General features: G+C 46.8%; 1 protein-coding gene across 2 annotated transcripts in view; it reads left to right on the top strand.

The window, feature by feature from the left end:
• The window catches only part of SPPL2B (signal peptide peptidase like 2B), a 149,008-nt gene that overhangs the window by 111,477 nt on the left and 16,631 nt on the right, over positions 1–20,900 (top strand). For both annotated transcript variants that reach the window (XM_069216302.1, XM_069216301.1), the window contains exon 11: positions 2,460–2,522. In XM_069216302.1, coding sequence (XP_069072403.1) covers positions 2,460–2,522 — 63 coding nt within the window. The remainder of the gene's footprint in view (positions 1–2,459; positions 2,523–20,900) is intronic.

Raw genomic sequence — 20,900 nt, 5'->3', positions numbered from 1 at the left:
GTAAATCCATTCAGTAGTTTTAGAGAAATTAAAGAAAATCAAAATTTTGTATATATAGGGAAGCGAAGGCTCCGCGAACCCTCCTGATCTCGTGCTGAGATCTGATTGGCTGTCAAAACTTCAACACGGAAGCGTTGGCAGCTATGTTGAGACTTGGCTTAATCTCAGAAAAAAGTGTAATAAAAATAAATAAGAGGCCAGGGTAGGGGTCACCCTGACCCCTTACTCTGGTGCCAGAGTTAAAAAATAATTTAAAAAAATATATATATATTTTTTTAAATGTTCTGATTCGCGGCGGATCCATGGATTTAGCGAAAATAAAAATAAAAACTTTGTTTAATGTTAGCCCCTGGGAGGGCCAAGCTCGGGCGCATTCATATTTTAATGTGGGCCCCCCGCAGCACCAGGGACCGGCACCTCCACGGTGCTTAAATGCAATTCAGTATGAGGGGGAGCTGATGACTCCCACTAAGCAAACAGTCTGCTTTCTGCAAGAGAGAGCTGTCAAACAGCTGTCCCTTGCAGAAAGCAGAGTTTTCATCTGTCTTCCCTTCACACAAATATGCATGCAGGGAAGACAGATGAAAACATTGCTTCCACATGCAGGGAGCTGCAACTTAAAGCAGCTCCCTCCCTGCTTGTGGGAACAATGCCTGCTCCCACAGGATGAGGGGAGCCAGCTAGGACCGCAGGGGCCTTCAGGCTCCCCCCACGGTCTTGTCACTTTATATATCTTTCCCTTTTCCCTTTTTTCCCCTTTTTTCCCTTTTCCCCTTTTCTTTTTTCCCCTTTTCTTTTTTTCCCCTTTTCTTTTTTCCCTTTTCTTCATTTTCCCCTTTTTTCTTTTTTTTACTTTTTTCTTTTTCCGCCCTTTTTTCCCCCTTTTTTCCCCCACCCCCTTTTTTCCCCCCTTTTTTCCCTTTCTCTCTCTCTCTCTCTCTCTCTCTCTCTTTCTTCTATTCCATAATGGGATGGAAGAGAGCAAGATAGTCATTGCAATGGTCTCTCAATTCAAAGACTACAGCGAGTAGTTACCTGTGGCATAATGGTTAAAGTCATAGACTCTCACAAGTTGAGGGTTCTAGTCCAGGTGTGTCCGTGGTAATTCCACTACCTTAAATTCTTTTAAGGTTTAAGGTTCATACTGAATGGTGATCTCTTTTTAATTGATAAATACATTTTTCTTTTTAATTTGTCCAGAAATATATCATCCATCAGTGCCTAAAAAACTCTATCTCACTGCCACCTACTCACAGACCCACTCCGACCCTCATACACCCATTCACAGGCCCACTAAAATCCTCACACAGAAACTGGTGCACCCACTAAGACACTGATGCACCCACTCTCACCCCCAGATACACCCTCTCACAATTATTCTCACACCCAGAGAGACAGGCCGTCGCTAACTCCTTCCGGCGCACAGCCTGAGGGCCGTGCATGGTGTGGTGTTGGGTGGTTAGGAGGGTTGGCCGCAGGGTCTGGCCAGGCCGCTGACTGCTGCCAACCGCTGCCGCACATGGCCAGAGGTCATGCGCTGCGGTGGTTGGATGGCGTATAGTAATGAAAATTATTTTACTTTAAAAAAAAATAGAAATTCAATTTAAAAACAAAGGTTACAGGGATGTTATAGTTAGGCTCACATTTTAAACATTCCAAACTCTAGAAATTAATCTGTTATAGTTAGTTATCTAAAGTAACTATAGCTCATGCCCTTAGGTAACTATAACTCATGCCCTTGCCATGCGCTGCTAATTACCCCAGATACTACAGCAGTCATGACATCTTTTATGACATCATTGATAACACTGTAACATTTGTTGTAAAATTATTCATAAAATAACTGTGCATGGCGGGGCGTGAGTTACAGTTACCTTAGGGCATGAGTTATAGCTACTTTAGATAACTCTAAATATAATTTCTATGGTTTGGTACGTTTAAAATGCGAGCAGAACTATAACGTCCCTGTAAAAAAACACACACACACAGACCTCTCTCTTTCTTTCTCTCTCTCTCTCTCTATTGTGGGGTTTGAAGTGATTGTTCAATTGTTTTCTAAGTTTGTATGAAATATGTTTGCATTGAGCTTCGCCAAAGTACTTAAGAGACCATAACCTGGGCATGTTCTGCTTAAGTAAACCCTGCTTCTATTTAAACACGCAGTTGTAATGTTTTTGCAGAATGTTGATACTGATTCTAGTCCTAAACCTAAATGCATGTTCAGTGTAAGGCCCTTGCCAGTGGGATTTTAATTTAGTGGGATCTGATGAAAGTCTGGAAACACTTATTCCAAGTGAAATGTTGTGCCTTCAAAAGTGGAGATGTCAGCGGGTGCCACTGTATGTAAAGGTGTGTGCCCACCTGCACCTGACTGCAGTCGTCCTGTTGTAGATCGGTTGATGGGCTTTAGGGTAATGTGTGTTGATTTTGACTCGGATGCTCTTTTTATTGTTTCTTAGAGTGGTGAAAGCATAATGGTGGAGGTGGCTGCAGGTCCGTCTGGGTCCTCCACGCATGAAAAGGTACAGTATCAAACTGCTTTTGAGTTTTCAGAAATAGTTCACTTCATGAAATCTCATAGCCAACATCGGCCTGGAAGTCATGGTTGTTCAGATTTTCTCATTGTCCTAGAGGTTTAGAATCTGTGGCACTAAAGTGCACATGAGGGTGGCATTACAGCAACATGCGTGGATACTTCATTTAGTGATCAAATCATAGGCCATGTGATGATGGATTAGTATTACAGAGTAACCATTCAATCTCACTCTTAAATATGAATTACACTGAACAAAACTGAGTGTGCCCTTTTACGGCGCTTGCTCAGTATTCCCTCTATGATTTGTAACCACCTCAAACTCATGTTAATGCTTGAATGAGACACCAGAGCTAAATAAAACAATGTACTTCCTTGTAGAATGAGTATACTCATGTGCTAGATTCCTAAGTAAAAAGTGAAATTGCCATTCAGATCTTCCAAAATGGTGATTTGCAATTTTATTTAATTTGCAAAAAGCAGGAGGCTGTGCAACTGCTTTGCGATCCCACGGAAATAGTCATATAAAGGTTTGCGGAGTAGTCACCGGAAAGGAGCTCTCCCATTGTGCAAGGATTTATGCTGTGTTCATGTTGGGAATTCACTGCTGGCCAAGCCACCCTTTGAGGATTTGTTAGCTCCTTTTCTGCAAGATTAGTTGGCGCTATTTACAACCTACCAGCCTGCCTCCCCTTCGAAAATCTACTTGTGCCCTTATTTTATTTTAAAGCTTTGTAAGGCAGGAGAAGGTATTGGTCTGGCACAATCAAGAAATGCGGTCTAAATTAACCTGGATTAAAAAACTCCTTATACTCAAAGTGGCCCGTGCCCATACTTAGAACCCGATGCAAGCAGTTAGTGTCATTATGCTGTCAAATGCATTTTGCCATGAGGGAAAAATAGAATCTGAAGGTGTGGATATGCTGTGAGGCACTGTGTAGGAAGTTGGCTCTGTATGTGCTATTTCAAAGTAAGGAATAGCATACACAGAGTCCAAGGGTTCCCCTTAAAGATAGTGGCAAAAAGAGAAAATACTAATGCGCTATTTTGTGGTAGTGTGGTCGAGCAGTAGGCTTATCAAAGGAGTAGTGTTAAGCATTTGTTGTACATACACACAGGCAATAAATGAGGAACACACACTCGGAGACAATTCCAGGCCAATATGTTTTTGTATAGAAAAATATATTTTCTTAGTTTATTTTAAGAACCACAGGTTCAAATTCTACATGTAATATCTCATTTGAAAGGTATTGCAGGTAAGTACTTTAGGAACTTTGAATAATCACAATAGCATATATATTTTTTACATAAAACACATATAGCTATTTTAAAAGTGGACACAGTGCAATTTTCAACAGTTCCTGGGGGAGGTAAGTTATTGTTAGTTCTTGCAGGTAAGTAAACCACCTACGGGGTTCAAATTGGGGTCCAAGGTAGCCCACCGTTGGGGGTTCAGAGCAACCCCAAAGTCACCACACCAGCAGCTCAGGGCCAGTCAAGTGCAGAGTTCAAAGAGGTGCCCAAAACACATAGGCTTCAATGGAGAAGGGGGTGCCCCAGTTCCAGTCTGCCAGCAGGTAAGTACCCGCGTCTTCGGAGGGCAGACTAGGGGGGTTTTGTAGGGCACCGGGGGGGACACAAGTCAGCACAAAAAGTACACCCTCAGCAGCGCGGAGGCAGCCGGGTGCAGTGTGCAAACACGCGTCGGGTTTCCAATAGGTTTCAATGAGAGACCAAGGGGTCTCTTCAGCGTTGCAGGCAGGCAATGGGGGGGCTCCTCGGGGTAGCCACCACCTGGGCAAGGGAGAGGGCCTCCTGGGGGTCACTCCTGCACTGGAGTTCCGATCCTTCAGGTCCTGGGGGCTGCGGGTGCAGGGTCTTTTCCAGGTGTCGGGATTTCAGTGTCAGGCAGTAGCGGTCAGGGGGAGCCTCGAGATTCCCTCTGCAGGCGTCGCTGTGGGGGAGTAGGGGGTGACAACTTGGGTTACTCACAGTCTTTGAGTCGCCGGAGGGTCCTCCCTGTAGCGTTGTTTCTTCACCAGTCGGGGTCGCCGGGTGCAGTGTTGCAAGTCTCACGCTTCTTGCGGGGATTGCAGGGGTCTTTAAATCTGCTCCTCTGGAAACAAAGTTGCAGTCTTTGTTGAACAGGGCCGCTGTCCTCTGGAGTTTCTTGGTCTTTTGGAAGCAGGGCAGTCCTCTGAGGATTCAGAGGTCGCTGGTCCTGGGGAAAGCGTCGCTGGAGCAGTTTTCTTCTGAAGGAGGGAGACAGGCCGGTAGGGCTGGGGCCAAAGCAGTTGGTGTCTCCGTCTTCTCTGCAGTGGTTTTTCAGCTCAGCAGTCCTCTTCTTCGTAAGTTGCAGGAATCTAAATTCTTAGGTTCAGGGAAGCCCTTAAATACTAAATGTAAGGGTGTGTTTAGGTCTGGGGGGGTTAGTAGCCAATGGCTACTATCCCTGAGGGTGGGTACACCCTCTTTGTGCCTCCTCCCAAGGGGAGGGGGTCACATTCCTATCCCTATTGGGGGAATCCTCCATCTGCAAGATGGAGGATTTCTAAAAGTTAGTCACTTCAGCTCAGGACACCTTAGGGGCTGTCCTGACTGGCCAGTGACTCCTCCTTGTTATTCTCATTATTTCCTCCGGCCTTGCCGCCAAAAGTGGGGCCGTGACCGGAGGGGGTGGGCAACTCCACTAGCTGGAGTGCCCTGTGGTGCTGGAACAAAGGGGGTGAGCCTTTGAGGCTCACCGCCAGGTGTTACAGCTCCTGCCTGGGGGAGGTGATAGCATCTCCACCCAGTGCAGGCTTTGTTACTGGCCACAGAGTGACAAAGGCAGTTGGTTAAGGTTTCAGGGGGCACCTCTAAGGTGCCCTCTGGGGTGTATTTTACAATAAAATGTACCCTAGCATCAGTGTGCATTTATTGTGCTGAGAAGTTTGATACCAAACTTCCCAGTTTTCAGTGTAGCCATTATGGTGCTGTGGAGTTTGTGTTTGACAAACTCCCAGACCATATACTCTTATGGCTACCCCGCACTTACAATGTCTAAGGTTTGGCTTAGACACTGTAGGGGCACAGTGCTCATGCACTGGTTCCCTCACCTATGGTATAGTGCACCCTGCCTTAGGGCTGTAAGGCCTGCTAGAGGGGTGACTTATCTATACTGCATAGGCAGTGTGAGGTTGGCATGGCACCATGAGGGGAGTGCCATGTCGACTTACTCGTTTTGTCCTCACCAGCACACACAAGCTGGCAAGCAGTGTGTCTGTGCTGAGTGAGGGGTCCCCAGGGTGGCATAAGATATGCTGCAGCCCTTAGAGACCTTCCCTGGCATCAGGGCCCTTGGTACCAGTTACAAGGGACTTACCTGGATGCCAGGGTGTGCCAATTGTGTGAACAAAAGTACAGGTTAGGGAAAGAACACTGGTGCTGGGGCCTGGTTAGCAGGCCTCAGCACACTTTCAATTCAAAACATAGCATCAGTAAAGGCAAAAAAGTCAGGGGGTAACCATGCCAAGGAGGCATTTCCTTACACACTGTAAACTTTGAGTCATCCTCATGTTGCGTTATACTTCACTTATTGTTGATGCCTACAGTCTTGAAATTTCAAAGTTTAATGATTTGGCCAAATAAAGAGATTAGTGTAAATGTTAAATAAAGCAAAACTTTTTTTCTTTAGGCTTTCAGATCTTACCTTAGCGGATCGTATTTCCAAGTTAATTATCCAGCGCTGCTGTCGTCTGCTGCAAAAGTCCTCACTACTGTGTAATTAGGAGATGCCCTTTACACCAAAAGCGAGAAAGCAAGATATCTCTTGCTTTAGGGAGCAGCCAGTCAAATCAAAGTCTCCATCAATATTATCAGGGTTTTCCAAGCCCAGTCACAGGGCTGTGCAAAAATACACATTATGAATCCATAATAATCTTAAGTCTATAACTACAAGAAACATTTTCCTCATTTTGCTGCCGTTCTTCCTCACACAGACTTCTGTAGTCGACCATAAATACTTTCTCACACACAGGTCTGCCAACCATGACCACTTTCAGCCCACCACCATTTATTTTCATGCACCAACTCACACAGCGGTCTGCATGTTCCATACTCCTTCCTCCTCCAGGAATTGTAGTTGCTTTTCCAGCAGCAACATTTCGTAATGAACTAGTATTTATAGTTGAAATACACTTTATAGATGTTATATTTGTAAGACATTCCTATGAAAAATGCGTGTGCCCGGTAATTGTATTTTGCTGCCAATATCATGCTACTAATATAGGTATGTTTACATTTTGTTTTTGATAAAAAGAATATTGTCACTGCTAATTGTGAATCCCTAGACCCTTGGCTTAAGTAAATTTACTGTCAGATTTTTTTTCCCAAGTTGTGTCTAAGTTGTAGGTTGTTCTTTAGAGAGTACTTCTACATTCACGTACCCTAGCTCTTGGGACATGATTGTGTGCTGTTGTCATGATGTAATGTCCTGTCTATCTAACCATTTTTTATTGGTAACATAGACTTTAAAGATATAGCTGAAGCTCTCTGTAGCCAAAAATAAAGGCTGGATGATTGTCTTAGTTTCCCTGTTTTCTGTTACTTGTTTTTATATAGCTTGCCATTCACCATTGCCACATCCTTTTTGCCCCTTTGCTTTTTGTCATCTCAGGGAGCTTGAAGGTAGATGTTTAAATCAGAGGGTGCGCCTTTGCAGGACTTTAGCGTGTTTTTTGTTGGTACTTACTGCGTAATATAAATTTAACGTGTTGCCCCATTTCTGTCTCAATCTGTCACCTCTTCCATGGTAATGCATTGTGTCTTTCTTGATGACACTAGAGCAGTGGTTCCCAACCTGTGGGCCGGGGACCCCTGGGGGTCCGCAAAAACTCCTCAGGGGGTCCGCGGCTGCTTAAAAAATTTAATAATATTAGGTCCCAGCTATCAGTAATGACTCCTTGGGGGTCCCCGTGTTCCAATAATGATTCAGTGGGGGTCCCCGGGCTCCAGTATTGATAAAATGGGGGTCCACAGAAGTCAAAAGGTTGGGAACCACTGCACTAGAGTATGATCTGAACCTTCTAATTATATAATTCATCCAAAGGAACCAACATATGGGTTCTTATAAAAGGATAACAAAACCATTTGATTGGATACCTTTGCGACCAACTGGCACTTCTTTAGGCACACTCTTAACTTATGCTTTGAACTTGCATGAGAACTAAATAAGGAGAGTCCTTTATCCCCATATACTGTCCACTTGCAGTTCATTTGTAGTGCCTTTCTTTCTCTTAAAGAGTCTGAGCTTAATATTTTTTTGCAAAGCTGGTGTTTACTCCTCTTTGAGCTTGCTGGAATCAAACAATTCAGTACAGTAGACTCCTTTTTGGTTGAATGTTAAAATGATTGTGCCTGAAAATCTCCTTGTTGGGGGTTATGGAGCTTGATGAGCTAAAAAATGGCCACATATGCCGAGAGCTCCGCTGGCAGAGAAAAGATCTGACATGACCCTAGCATCTATGACACATTATTAACCTTTGAAGGCACCCCAGAAAGACACTCCTTCATTCGGTAACACATATTGCCCCAAACACCGCAGATGACACCTGTAAAGAGATGGCTTCCTGTTGCAGTTACCCCCCACTTTTTGCCTGATACTGATGCTGACTTGACTGAGAAGTGTGCTGGGACCCTGCTAACCAGGCCCCAGCACCAGTGTTCTTTCACCTAAAATGTACCATTGTTTCCACAATTGGCACCACCCTGGCACCCAGGTAAGTCCCTTGTAACTGGTACCCCTGGTACCAAGGGCCCTGATGCCAGGGAAGGTCTCTAAGGGCTGCAGCATGTCTTATGCCACCCTATGGACCCCTCACTCAGCACAGACACACTGCTTGCCAGCTTGTGTGTGCTGGTGGGGAGAAAATGACTAAGTCGACATGGCACTCCCCTCAGGGTGCCATGCCAACCTCACACTGCCTATGGCATAGGTAAGTCACCCCTCTAGCAGGCCTTACAGCCCTAAGGCAGGGTGCACTACACCACAGGTGAGGGCATAGGTGCATGAGCACTATTCCCCTACAGTGTCTAAGCAAAACCTTAGACATTGTAAGTGCAGGGTAGCCATAAGAATATATGGTCTGAGAGTCTGTCAAAAACGAACTCCACAGCATAATGGCTACACTGAATACTGGGAAGTTTGGTACCAAACTTCTCACAATAATAAACCCACACTGATGCCAGTGTCGGATTTATTAAAAAATGCACACAGAGGGCATCTTAGAGTTACCCCCTGTATTTTACCCAATTGTTCAGTGCAGGACTGACTGGTCTGTACCAGCCTGCTGCTAAGAGACGAGTTTCTGACCCCATGTGGTGAGGGCCTTTGTGCTCTCTGAGGACAGAAACAAAAGCCTGCTCTGGGTGGAGGTGCTTCACACCTCCCCCTGCAGGAACTGTAACACCTAGCATTGAGCCTCAAAGGCTCAGGCTTCATGTTACAATGCCCCAGGGCACTCCAGCTAGTGGAGATGCCCGCCCCCTGGACACAGCCCCCACTTTTGGCGGCAAGTCCAGGAGAGATAATGAGAAAAACAAGGAGTCACTGGCCAGTCAGGACAGCCCCTAAGGTGTCCTGAGCTGAGGTGACTCTGACTTTTAGAAATCCTCCATCTTGCAGATGGAGGATTCCCCCAATAGGAATAGGGATGTGCCCCCTCCCCTCAGGCAGGAGGCACAAAGAGGGTGTAGCCACCCTAAAGGACAGTAGCCATTGGATACTGCCCTCCCAGACCTAAACACCCCCCTAAATTCAGTATTTAGGGGCTCCTCAGAACCTAGGAAACTAGATTCCTGCAACCTAAGAAGAAGAGGACTGCTGAGCTGAAAAACCCTGCAGAGAAGACGGAGACACCAACTGCTTTGGCCCCAGCTCTACCGGCCTGTCTCCCCCACTTCTAAAGACACTTCTCCAGCGACGCTTTCCCCAGGACCAGCGACCTCTGAATCCTAAGAGGACTGCCCTGCTCTAGAAGGACCAAGAAACTCCTGAGGACAGCGCTCTGTTAACCCAAGACTGCAACTTTGTTTCAAAGGAGCAACTTCAAGACAACTGCGTTTCCCGCCGGAAGCGTGAGACTTGCTTCTCTGCACCCGACGCCCCCGGCTCGACTAGTGGAGAAACAACACTTCAGGGAGGACTCTCCGGCGACTGCGAGACCGTGAGTAGCCAGAGTTGCCCCCACAGCGACGCCTGCAGAGGGAATCCCGAGGCTCCCCCTGACTGTGACTGTCTAACTCCCAGATCCGACGCCTGGAAAAGACTCTGCACCCACAGCCCCCAGGACCTGAAAGATCGGAACTCCAGTGCAGGAGTGACCCCCAGGAGGCCCTCTCCCTTGCCCAGGTGGTGGCTACCCCAAGGAGCCCCCCCCCTTGCCTGCCTGCATCGCTGAAGAGACCCCTTTGACTCCCATTGATTTACATTGGAAACCCGACGTGTGTTTGCACACTGCACCCGGCCGCCCCCGTGCTGCTGAGGGTGTACTTCCTGTGCTAACTTGTGTTCTCCCCCTCACCCCCCCCGTGCCCTACAAAACCCCCCTGGTCTGCCCTCCGAAGACGCGGGTACTTACCTGCTGGCAGACTGGAACCGGGGCACCCCCTTCTCCATTGAAGCCTATGCGTTTTGGGCACCACTTTGAACTCTGCACCTGACCGGCCAAGAGCTGCTGGTGTGGTAACTTTGGGGTTGCTCTGAACCCCCAACGGTGGGCTACCTTGGACCCAAACTTGAACCCCGTAGGTGGTTTACTTACCTGCAAAAACTAACTAACTCTTACTCCCCCTAGGAACTGTGAAAATTGCACTAAGTGTCTAGTTTTAAAATAGCTATATGTGATTTATTTGAAAACTGTGTATGCTATTTTGATTATTCAAAGTTCCTAAAGTACCTACCTGCAGTACCTTTCATTTGAAGTATTACATGTACATTTTGAACCTGTGGTTCTTAAAATAAACTAAGAAAAGATATTGTTCGATGGCATCTGTCGCTGTAGATACGCATGTTTGCATAGCTCGCCATCTGGTGTTGGGCCGGAGTGTTACAAGTTGTTTTTCTTCGAAGAAGTCTTTCGAGTCACGGGACCGAGTGACTCCTCCTTTTGTCTCCATTGCGCATGGGCGTCGACTCCATCTTCGATTGTTTTTTTTCCGCCATCGGGTTCGGACGTGTTCCTGTCGCTCCGAGTTTCGGAACGGAAAGATAGCTAATTTCGGAAGATTTTCGTCGGTATTGTTGCGTTCGGGATCGGCGTAGTTAGATTCAACACCGCGTCTAAGATCGAAGAGCTCCGGTGCCCTTCGGGGTCATTTTTTCGATTCCCCCGTCGGGGCATGGTCGGCCCGACCGCGTGCAGAAGAACGCCGATGGAACGGACCCCGTTCTGTTTCTGTCCCAAATGCCACAATAAATACCCCTATACAGACCAACACTTGGTCTGCAACCTGTGCCTCTCACCTGAGCACAGTGAAGACACCTGCGAGGCCTGTCGTGCGTTCCGGTCCCGAAAAACACTCCGAGACCGTCGAGCCAGAAGACTTCAGATGGCGTCCGCGCCGACAGCCCACCGGGAGTTCGAGGAACAAGAAGAGGAGGGAACCTTTTCGATCCAAGAATCGGACTCCGAAGGATTCGACGATACACAAACCGTGAGTAAGACGTCGAAAACCACTCAGAAGGAGATTTACAAGGCCCAGGGGACGCCACTGCCACCAGGCCATGGCTCGACCCATAAATTCGGTGACCGACCGTCGGCACCGAAAAAGGCCCAAACAGTGCCGAGATCGTCCGACTCCGGTCGAGACACCGGCACGCAGCCTTCTCGGGACCGAGAAAGTGCTGGAGACAAGCATCGACACCGAGATGCCGGTGTAGACACGGCTCGATGCCGAGACAGCGGCACCGAAGAAGATCGACGCCGAGAGGTTTCGGCCCCGAAAAAGAAAAAAGTCACCTCGGAGCCGAAAAAAGATGCAGACAGGGTTTCGGTGCCAAAACAAACTGCAACCGACCCAGTTTCAGGCTCTTATACAGAAGAGCACTCGCTAACCTCCCAAATGCAAAAGCATAGGTTTGAGGAAGAGCTACACTCAACTGATGTAGACCATACGCAAAAGCGTATTTTCATACAGCAGGGGACAGGAAAAATAAGCACCCTTCCCCCTATTAGAAGAAAGAGAAGATTGGAGTTCCAAACTGAACAAACACCACAAACAAAAGTGGTGAAAAAAGTTACCCCACCACCCTCTCCTCCACCTGTGATTAACGTCTCACCAGCACAAACTCCATCACATTCCCCAGCTCACACCACCATGAGCCAGGGTGACCAAGATCAAGACGCATGGGACTTATATGACGCCCCAGTGTCAGATAACAGTCCGGAGGCATACCCTACGAAGCCATCTCCACCAGAGGACAGCACTGCGTATTCTCAAGTGGCTAGAGCAGCACAATTTCACAATGTAAGCCTCCACTCAGAACAGGTCGAGGATGACTTTTTATTCAACACACTCTCCTCCACCCACAGCTCCTACCAAAGCCTGCCTGGTATGCTCCGGCACGCAAAAGAAATCTTTAAGGAGCCGGTCAAAAGTAGGGCAATCACACCAAGAGTGGAAAAAAAGTATAAGGCGCCTCCTACAGACCCGGTTTTCATCACTACACAGCTGCCACCAGACTCTGTCGTTGTAGGAGCAGCTATGAAAAGGGCCAACTCCCACACATCTGGAGATGCACCACCCCCAGATAAAGAAAGCCGCAAGTTCGATGCAGCTGGTAAGAGAGTCGCAGCACAAGCTGCAAACCAGTGGCGCATCGCTAACTCCCAGGCACTACTTGCGCGCTATGACAGAGCCCATTGGGATGAGATGCAACATCTCATTGACCATCTGCCCAAGGACCTACAAAATAGGGCAAAACAAGTGGTTGAGGAGGGACAGACCATTTCCAACAACCAAATCCGCTCCTCCATGGACGCTGCAGATACAGCTGCACGGACAATTAATACATCTGTAACTATCAGAAGGCATGCATGGCTCCGAACGTCTGGATTTAAACCAGAGATTCAGCAAGCAGTTCTCAATATGCCTTTTAACGAAAAAGAACTGTTCGGTCCAGAAGTGGACACAGCGATTGAGAAACTCAAAAAAGACACGGACACTGCTAAAGCCATGGGCGCACTCTACTCCCCGTAGAGCAGAGGGAATTACAGCACATTCCGTAAAACACCCTTTAGAGGGGGGTTTCGGGGTCAGAGCACACAAGCCAGCACCTCACAGGCAACACCGTCCAGTTACCAGGGACAGTATAGAGGAGGGCAATTCCCTAGGAATAGAGGAAAATTTCAAAGCCCCAAAACCCCTACTACTAAGCAGTGACTCACATGTCACTCACCCCCTCCACACAACACCAGTGGGGGGAAGAATAAGTCATTATTACAAAGCATGGGAGGAAATCACTACAGACACTTGGGTTCTAGCAATTATCCAACATGGTTATTGCATAGAATTTCTACAATTCCCTCCAAACATACCACCAAAAGCAAAAAATTTGACAAAACATCATTCCAATCTCCTGGAGATAGAAGTGCAGGCACTATTGCAAAATAATGCAATCGAATTAGTGCCAAACACACAAATAAACACAGGAGTTTACTCACTGTACTTTCTGATACCAAAGAAGGACAAAACGCTGAGACCAATCCTAGACCTCAGAATAGTGAACACATTCATCAAATCAGACCACTTTCACATGGTCACACTACAAGAAGTATTACCATTGCTAAAACTACACGACTACATGACAACTTTAGACCTCAAGGACGCGTATTTCCATATACCAATACACCCATCGCACAGAAAATACCTAAGGTTTGTATTCAAAGGAATACATTACCAATTCAAGGTACTGCCTTTCGGATTAACAACCGCACCAAGAGTCTTTACCAAATGTCTAGCGGTAGTCGCTGCACACATCAGAAGGCAGCAAATACATGTGTTCCCATATCTAGACGACTGGCTAATCAAGGCCCATTCGTTAATAGAGTGCTCAAATCACACAAATCAGATCATACAAACCCTCTTCAAACTAGGGTTCACCGTCAACTTCACGAAATCCAACATTCTGCCGTGCAAGGTACAACAATACCTAGGAGCCATAATAGACACAACAAAAGGAGTAGCCACTCCCAAGTCCCCAAAGAATTCAAAATTTCAACACCATCATACAACGCATGTATCCAACACAAAAGATACAAGCAAAGATGATATTACAGCTCCTAGGCATGATGTCTTCATGCATAGCCATTGTCCCAAACGCAAGACTGCACATGAGGCCCTTACAACAGTGCCTAGCATCACAGTGGTCTCAAGCACAGGGTCATCTTCTAGATCTGGTGTTAATAGACCGCCAAACTTACCTCTCGCTTCTGTGGTGGAACAACATAAATTTAAACAAAGGGCGGCCTTTCCAAGACCCAGTGCCACAATACGTAATAACAACAGATGCTTCCATGACAGGGTGGGGAGCACACCTCGATCAACACAGCATACAAGGACAATGGAACGTACATCAAACAAAACTGCATATAAATCACCTAGAACTTCTAGCAGTTTTTCAAGCACTAAAAGCTTTCCAACCAATAATAGTTCACAAATACATTCTCGTCAATACAGACAACATGACAACAATGTATTATCTAAACAAGCAAGGGGGGACGCACTCCACGCAGTTAAGCCTGCTAGCACAAAAAATTTGGCGTTGGGCAATTCACAACCAAATTCGCCTAATAGCACAATTTATACCAGGGATCCAAAATCAACTCGCAGACAATCTCTCTCAAGATCACCAACAGGTCCACGAATGGGAAATTCACCCCCAAATTCTGAACACCTATTTCAAACTCTGGGGAACACCTCAAATAGACTTGTTTGCGACGAAGGAGAACGCAAAATGCCAAAACTTCGCATCCAGATACCCACACAAACAGTCCCAAGGCAATGCCCTATGGATGAACTGGTCAGGGATATTTGCTTACGCTTTTCCTCCTCTCCCTCTCCTTCCTTACCTGGTAAACAAACTCAGTCAAAACAAACTCAAACTCATATTAATAGCACCAACTTGGGCAAGGCAACCCTGGTACACAACGCTGCTAGACCTATCAGTAGTACCCTACATCAAATTGCCCAACAGGCCAGATCTGTTGACACCACACAACCAAAAGATCAGACACCCAGATCCAGCATCGCTGAATCTAGCAATCTGGCTCCTGAAATCCTAGAATTCGGGCACTTACAACTTACCCAAGAATGTATGGAAGTCATAAAGCAAGCCAGAAGGCCATCCACCAGGCACTGCTATGCAAGTAAATGGAAGAGGTTTGTTTGCTACTGCCATATTAATCAAATACAACCATTACACACAACTCCAGAACATGTAGTGGGTTACTTGCTTCACTTTCAAAAATCTAACCTGGCTTTCTCTTCCATTAAAATACACCTTGCAGCAATATCTGCATACCTCCACACTACCTATTCAACTTCCCTATATAAGATACCAGTCATTAAAGCATTCATGGAGGGCCTTAGGAGAATTATACCACCAAGAACACCACCTGTTCCTTCATGGAACCTAAATGTTGTCCTAACTAGACTTATGGGTCCACCTTTTGAACCCATGCACTCCTGCGAAATACAGTTCCTAACCTGGAAGGTTGCATTTCTCATCGCCATTACTTCCCTAAGAAGAGTAAGCGAGATTCAGGCGTTTACAATACAAGAACCTTTTATACAACTACACAAGAATAAGGTCGTCCTAAGGACTAATCCTAAATTTTTGCCAAAGGTTATTTCACCATTCCATCTAAATCAAACAGTGGAACTTCCAGTGTTCTTTCCACAGCCAGATACCGTAGCTGAAAGGGCACTACATACATTAGAGCATTAATGTATTACATTGACAGAACAAAGAACATCAGAAAGACTAAACAACTATTTATTGCATTTCAAAAACCTCATGCAGGAAACCCAATATCAAAACAAGGTATAGCCAGATGGATAGTTAAATGCATCCAAATCTGCTACCTTAAAGCTAAACGACAGCTGCCCATTACACCAAGGGCACACTCAACCAGAAAGAAAGGTGCTACCATGGCCTTTCTAGGAAACATCCCAATGCAAGAAATATGTAAGGCAGCCACATGGTCTACGCCTCACACATTCACCAAGCACTACTGTGTAGACGTGTTATCCGCACAACAGGCCACAGTAGGTCAAGCCGTATTAAGAACATTATTTCAAACTACTTCCACTCCTACAGGCTGAGCCACCGCTTTTGGGGAGATAACTGCTTACTAGTCTATGCAAAACATGCGTATCTACAGTGACAGATGCCATCGAACTGAAAATGTCACTTACCCAGTGTACATCTGTTCGTGGCATCAGTCGCTGTAGATTCGCATGTGCCCACCCGCCTCCCCGGGAGCCTGTAGCAGTTTGGAAGTTACCTTCAACTATTTGTATATGTATCATCTCAACCTTAAATAGGTACATACTTAGTTACTCCATTGCATGGGCACTATTACTACAATTCAACTCCTACCTCACCCTCTGCGGGGAAAAACAATCGAAGATGGAGTCGACGCCCATGCGCAATGGAGACAAAAGGAGGAGTCACTCGGTCCCGTGACTCGAATGACTTCTTTGAAGAAAAACAACTTGTAACACTCCGGGCCAACACCAGATGGCGAGCTATGCAAAACATGCGAATCTACAGCGACTGATGCCACGAACAGATGTACACTGGGTAAGTGACATTTTCATTTCTATACAAAAACCTATTGGCCTGGAATTGTCTCTGAGTGTGTGTTCCTCATTTATTGCTTCTGTGTGTACAACAAATGCTTAACACTACTCCTTTGATAAGCCTACTGCTCGACCACACTACCACAAAACAGAGCATTAGAATTATCTCTTTTTGCCACTATCATACCTCTAAGGGGAACCCTTGGACTCTGTGCATACTATTCCTTACTTTGAAATAGTGCATACAGAGCCAACTTCCTACAACACTGCATTGGGAGCCCGTACCCGACACGTGGCCTGCATGCCGGTCAAGCCGCGTTTGAGGAGTCACGTCAGCCGGGGCCCAGGAGGGCGCCTTATCAGGAAGGAGGAGGACGAAGTGGAGAAGAACCTGAGGCAGAGGAGCCTCCTAAATGGCTGCGGCTGGAGCAGGGAATCCAGATGGCTCCAGTGTAACAACCGGTTCCCTGCAGCGCTATGTGGGGATGAAAGACACGCCGTGGGGACTGAGGGCTCCAGAGTGTCACCGATGGATTCAACTGTGGCCCACTTCTCCCCCCCCCCCCCTACCCCCCCTCCCCCTGCCCCGGCTGGTCCTTCCCCCAGGCTGGTCCCCCTCTTCTTCTCTCCCCTTCCCCTCCCCTCTTAGCAAGCAGCACCATTCCTACTGTTAGGCTCATCACAGCATTATGCTGTATCCTGAGCTGGCAGGGCTGGACTATACCATTAACATTACTGAGGCCCCAGAGGTGTCCTTGTAGACGTGGCAAGGGAGTGCCCACTGAATGGTGGCAGTCTCCTGTCTCCAATCAGGATTCGTGAACTCTGAAGAATCTTCCACATATCTATGTGCATTGTTGTGGAGACCCATCAAAGGAAATTGTCGTGGTCCCCACACAGTGCATGCTCACAGTTGATGTCGGAGTCATGAGGTCACAGAGCAGCATAAGCATGGGAAAGGCTGATAGAGTGCAGATTAAGCTGCAGTTTGAACAGCGGAAGACACCGAAGACTAGCGAGAGGGTGCAGTAGCACCTGACCGAGCTACTGAAGGGGCGTGCGCAGAGACGGATGCAGACTTGAAACAGATACTGGTATCCATGCAGCGCAGTCTTACGAAGATCAAATGGAAAAATCGATGCCCAAACCTTCAGAATGGACTATTGTCTGAAAGGCTTGACAAACATACTGAACACCTTAACATGGTGGAGCATTGAGTATCAGAAGCAGAAGATGAACAGGCCACATTGGTTTCAACCCAGAAGAAGGTGGATATGCTTCTGCTCACCCTGCAATCCAAAACTGAAGATCTCAAGGCCGGCTCACATAGAAATAATATCCAAATCATGGTAATAGTGGATTAAACCCACATTGACAATATGGAACGCTATGTACATCAACTGCTGTCTGACATACTGGGACGAGAGACATTCTCCACTATTTTTGTGGTGGAGTAAGCACATCATACGCTAGCACCATGCGCAGTCCCTGGTGCCCCACTGCATCCCATCATAGCGAGAATCCTAAACTACAGGGATGAGGTTCTTTGGAAGGCCCCGAGATGGGGGCCTGTGGCACGAGAGAGCAGAGATATCACTCTACCCACACAGTACACGAAGCAGGAGGTGAGAAGGCAATTTCTACAGAATAAACAGCGGCTGCCAGAGCTTCAGTTAGAATAAAATATGCTTCACCCTGCAAGACTTTGGGTGATAGTGGATGGGAAAGCGTTCCTCTTTACGGATCTTAAGAAACTATAGCAGTTTATTGCACGGAGAAAACCTACTGCGGAGTGGCGGAACTCTCAGAAATCTGATGACTGAGATCCGAATAACACAATGGATGAGGTGGAGTGACACAGGCTGTGAGGGAGGAGAGAGGGACAGTCGATGGCCCCCACCCCCTCATAAACAACTATAATTGTTGGTTCTGCTGGGCCTGGAGCCCAGTTGTTGACTTGCTGCTGTTCTGATGTGCAGCTTGCCACATTATTGTTATGCTGGTTGCAGGGATTACTGGAGGCGAACTGTCCGTGCCTGCTAGCAAGGTATTAGGCCCACGAGTGGTAGGGTGTCGCAAGAATTGGGTGTGAGAGCTGCACTGGAATGGGTTTGATGCAGACTATACGTTTCATTATTGGAGGTTTTGGATACTTACAAAAATGGGTGCCTCCCACAGGAGGTGAATATTCACACTATTTTCTTAGCTGCACACTGTTAGATAGTAATTCTTGACCACAGCCGTAAACAAGCGACACAAGGACAACTAGGCAACATCTGTCCCCATGTGTGTACCACTCAGTTATTGTGTTTCCCAGTGGGTAGAGTTTGGGAGGGATCTGGGATGTAACTGACGAATTTCACGGGTTAGGGGAATGTGCAATGTCTTTTATGTTACTCAGGGATTACTATGTTGGATGGCAGATGTTTTCATATTTCGCACATGACACACACACACCTGATATTTCAAACTGTTAAATATGTTGAATGATGACTGACTGGAGACCGGCACCCACGGTACACCCTACTGGGCTTAGGTTGCTGCGACTGATCACATGGAATGTCCGTGGACTTAATGATAACAGGAACATTTTCAAGGTGGTGGCTTGTTTACAAAGACATAAGGTTGATATTGCCATATTGCAGGAGACACACCCAGCACCAGAAAGTGGAGTTTTAACGCAGTGAAGGATGCAAGGCTAGGTTTAAACAGCAGTTTTCACGACACATACCAGGGGTGTACGTATATGGGTTCAGAAAGGAGCGGGGCTTCAAATGCAGGAGGTATGTGCAGATGAAGGTGGTAGGTACGTAGTTGCTAAATGCTATCTGGATGACCTAGAGATCTTCTTGGTTGGCGTATATGGTCTTAACCATGATGACCCTCACATTTATCACACACACCTCTAGACTGCAACAATGAGGTGACTTGCCACAGATATGGGGTCGGGATATTCCCCCCCCCCCCCCGAAAACCCTCTGTGGCAGCAAGGGCCATCAGTGAGATTATGCAGCGGGAGGGGCTGCTAGACGTCTGGTGTCATAAGTACTCAACACCACACACTATTTAACAGTACAGGACAGGGGTATTGCAGTCCCTATGCAACCGTCTCCAACGTTTGGAGGTAGAGAGTGCAGATTTGGAACGTGATTTGAAACTGGGAATGACAGGGCAACTATGAGTGCTATTAGGACCAAGATTAAAGAATTCCAGGAGGTAGCCCAAAGTGAAGTAACTCACATGGGGAAAATGCAGGTGGCACAAGTGTATGGAGAAGGGGAAAGACTGGGGGCCATGTTGGTGGGGCTCATGCTCCCCAAATGGGAGAAAGGTAAGATACTGCCGGTCCATGATGAAGGTGGTCAAGTCCTGAGTGAGACAGGGCAGGTGGCATGGCGTTTTCAAAGATATTATACAGACTTGTACAAATCGCACATGAACTTCGCTGAAGAGTTTGCCACTGATTATCTAGCCCACATAACTATGAAGTGGCTCATTATGGAGCACAGGGAGAGACTAATGGCCCAGCTACGCCCGGTGGACACTCAGGCCATGCCATTTGCTAAGGCCCCAGGCACCCATGGGCTTACGGTGGCCTTTTATAAGACTTATCAGGACCAACTCATACCGCACCTTTTCACCCTCTTTGAGGAGATAGCTGTAGATCTCCCACTATGCGCAGTAGTCCTCCTAAAACTATGCAAGCCGGTGGATCGCTGCTCCTCGCATAGGGCGTTCTCTCATGAATGTTGATACAACATTGTAGGCAAAAATTCTCTACTGCCTGGAGTGGTGGGTATAGAACAGGTGGGATTTGTAGCAGGGCGCAATATATTGTTCAGTCTCAAGGACACTGTTTGGCGCGATGCAGCATTTATACCCAAAAACCAAAGCAGTGGCAGTTTTTCCCGATGAAAAGAAAACTTTTGACTCAGTGGAGTGGGGATTTATGCATGCAGTGTAGCATGGATGGGAGATATTTTCCTTCAACTAGTTAAGGTGCTATATACACTGCTGGTGGCAAGAGTCAGGGTGAATGGTATTGTGACACCTCCTATCACAATAGAAAGAACTTCGCTAAAGGTCTGCGATTCCTGTATTATACCCTAATAGTGTCGTCAAATGCAGATGACACCTTTCTATAAATTAGGGAACCTGACCACAACCTTATGCCAGTGCTGAGGGAAGTGGTGTTTGTGGATCATGCTGGGCTCCGAATGAGCTGGGATAAGTCTGTAATATTTCCACTTATTCCCGCCGCAAAGCTAATACCAGTGGCGTATCCATGACAGTGGACAGGGGATTCAGTGAGGTATCTGGAATTTCAGGTGCCTACGTATCCAGTAGTAGTTATGCAGGATAATTATGGTATAGCGATGCAGCTCCTGTCAGACGCTGTGAAGCACTGGATTAGGTTATACTTACACTTGCTGGGCGTGTGGCTATTATGAAGATGGTGGTCCTACCACGCTTTGCCTCTCTTCTTGAATATTCCAATAATACTCACCCATTCAGTGTTTTA

This window comes from Pleurodeles waltl, chromosome 12 (assembly GCF_031143425.1).
Source record: "Pleurodeles waltl isolate 20211129_DDA chromosome 12, aPleWal1.hap1.20221129, whole genome shotgun sequence".
In the NCBI taxonomy this organism is placed as follows: Eukaryota; Metazoa; Chordata; class Amphibia; order Caudata; family Salamandridae; genus Pleurodeles; species Pleurodeles waltl.
The sequence above is the reverse complement of the archived record's forward strand: the minus strand, read 5'-3'. Positions and strand labels throughout refer to the sequence as shown.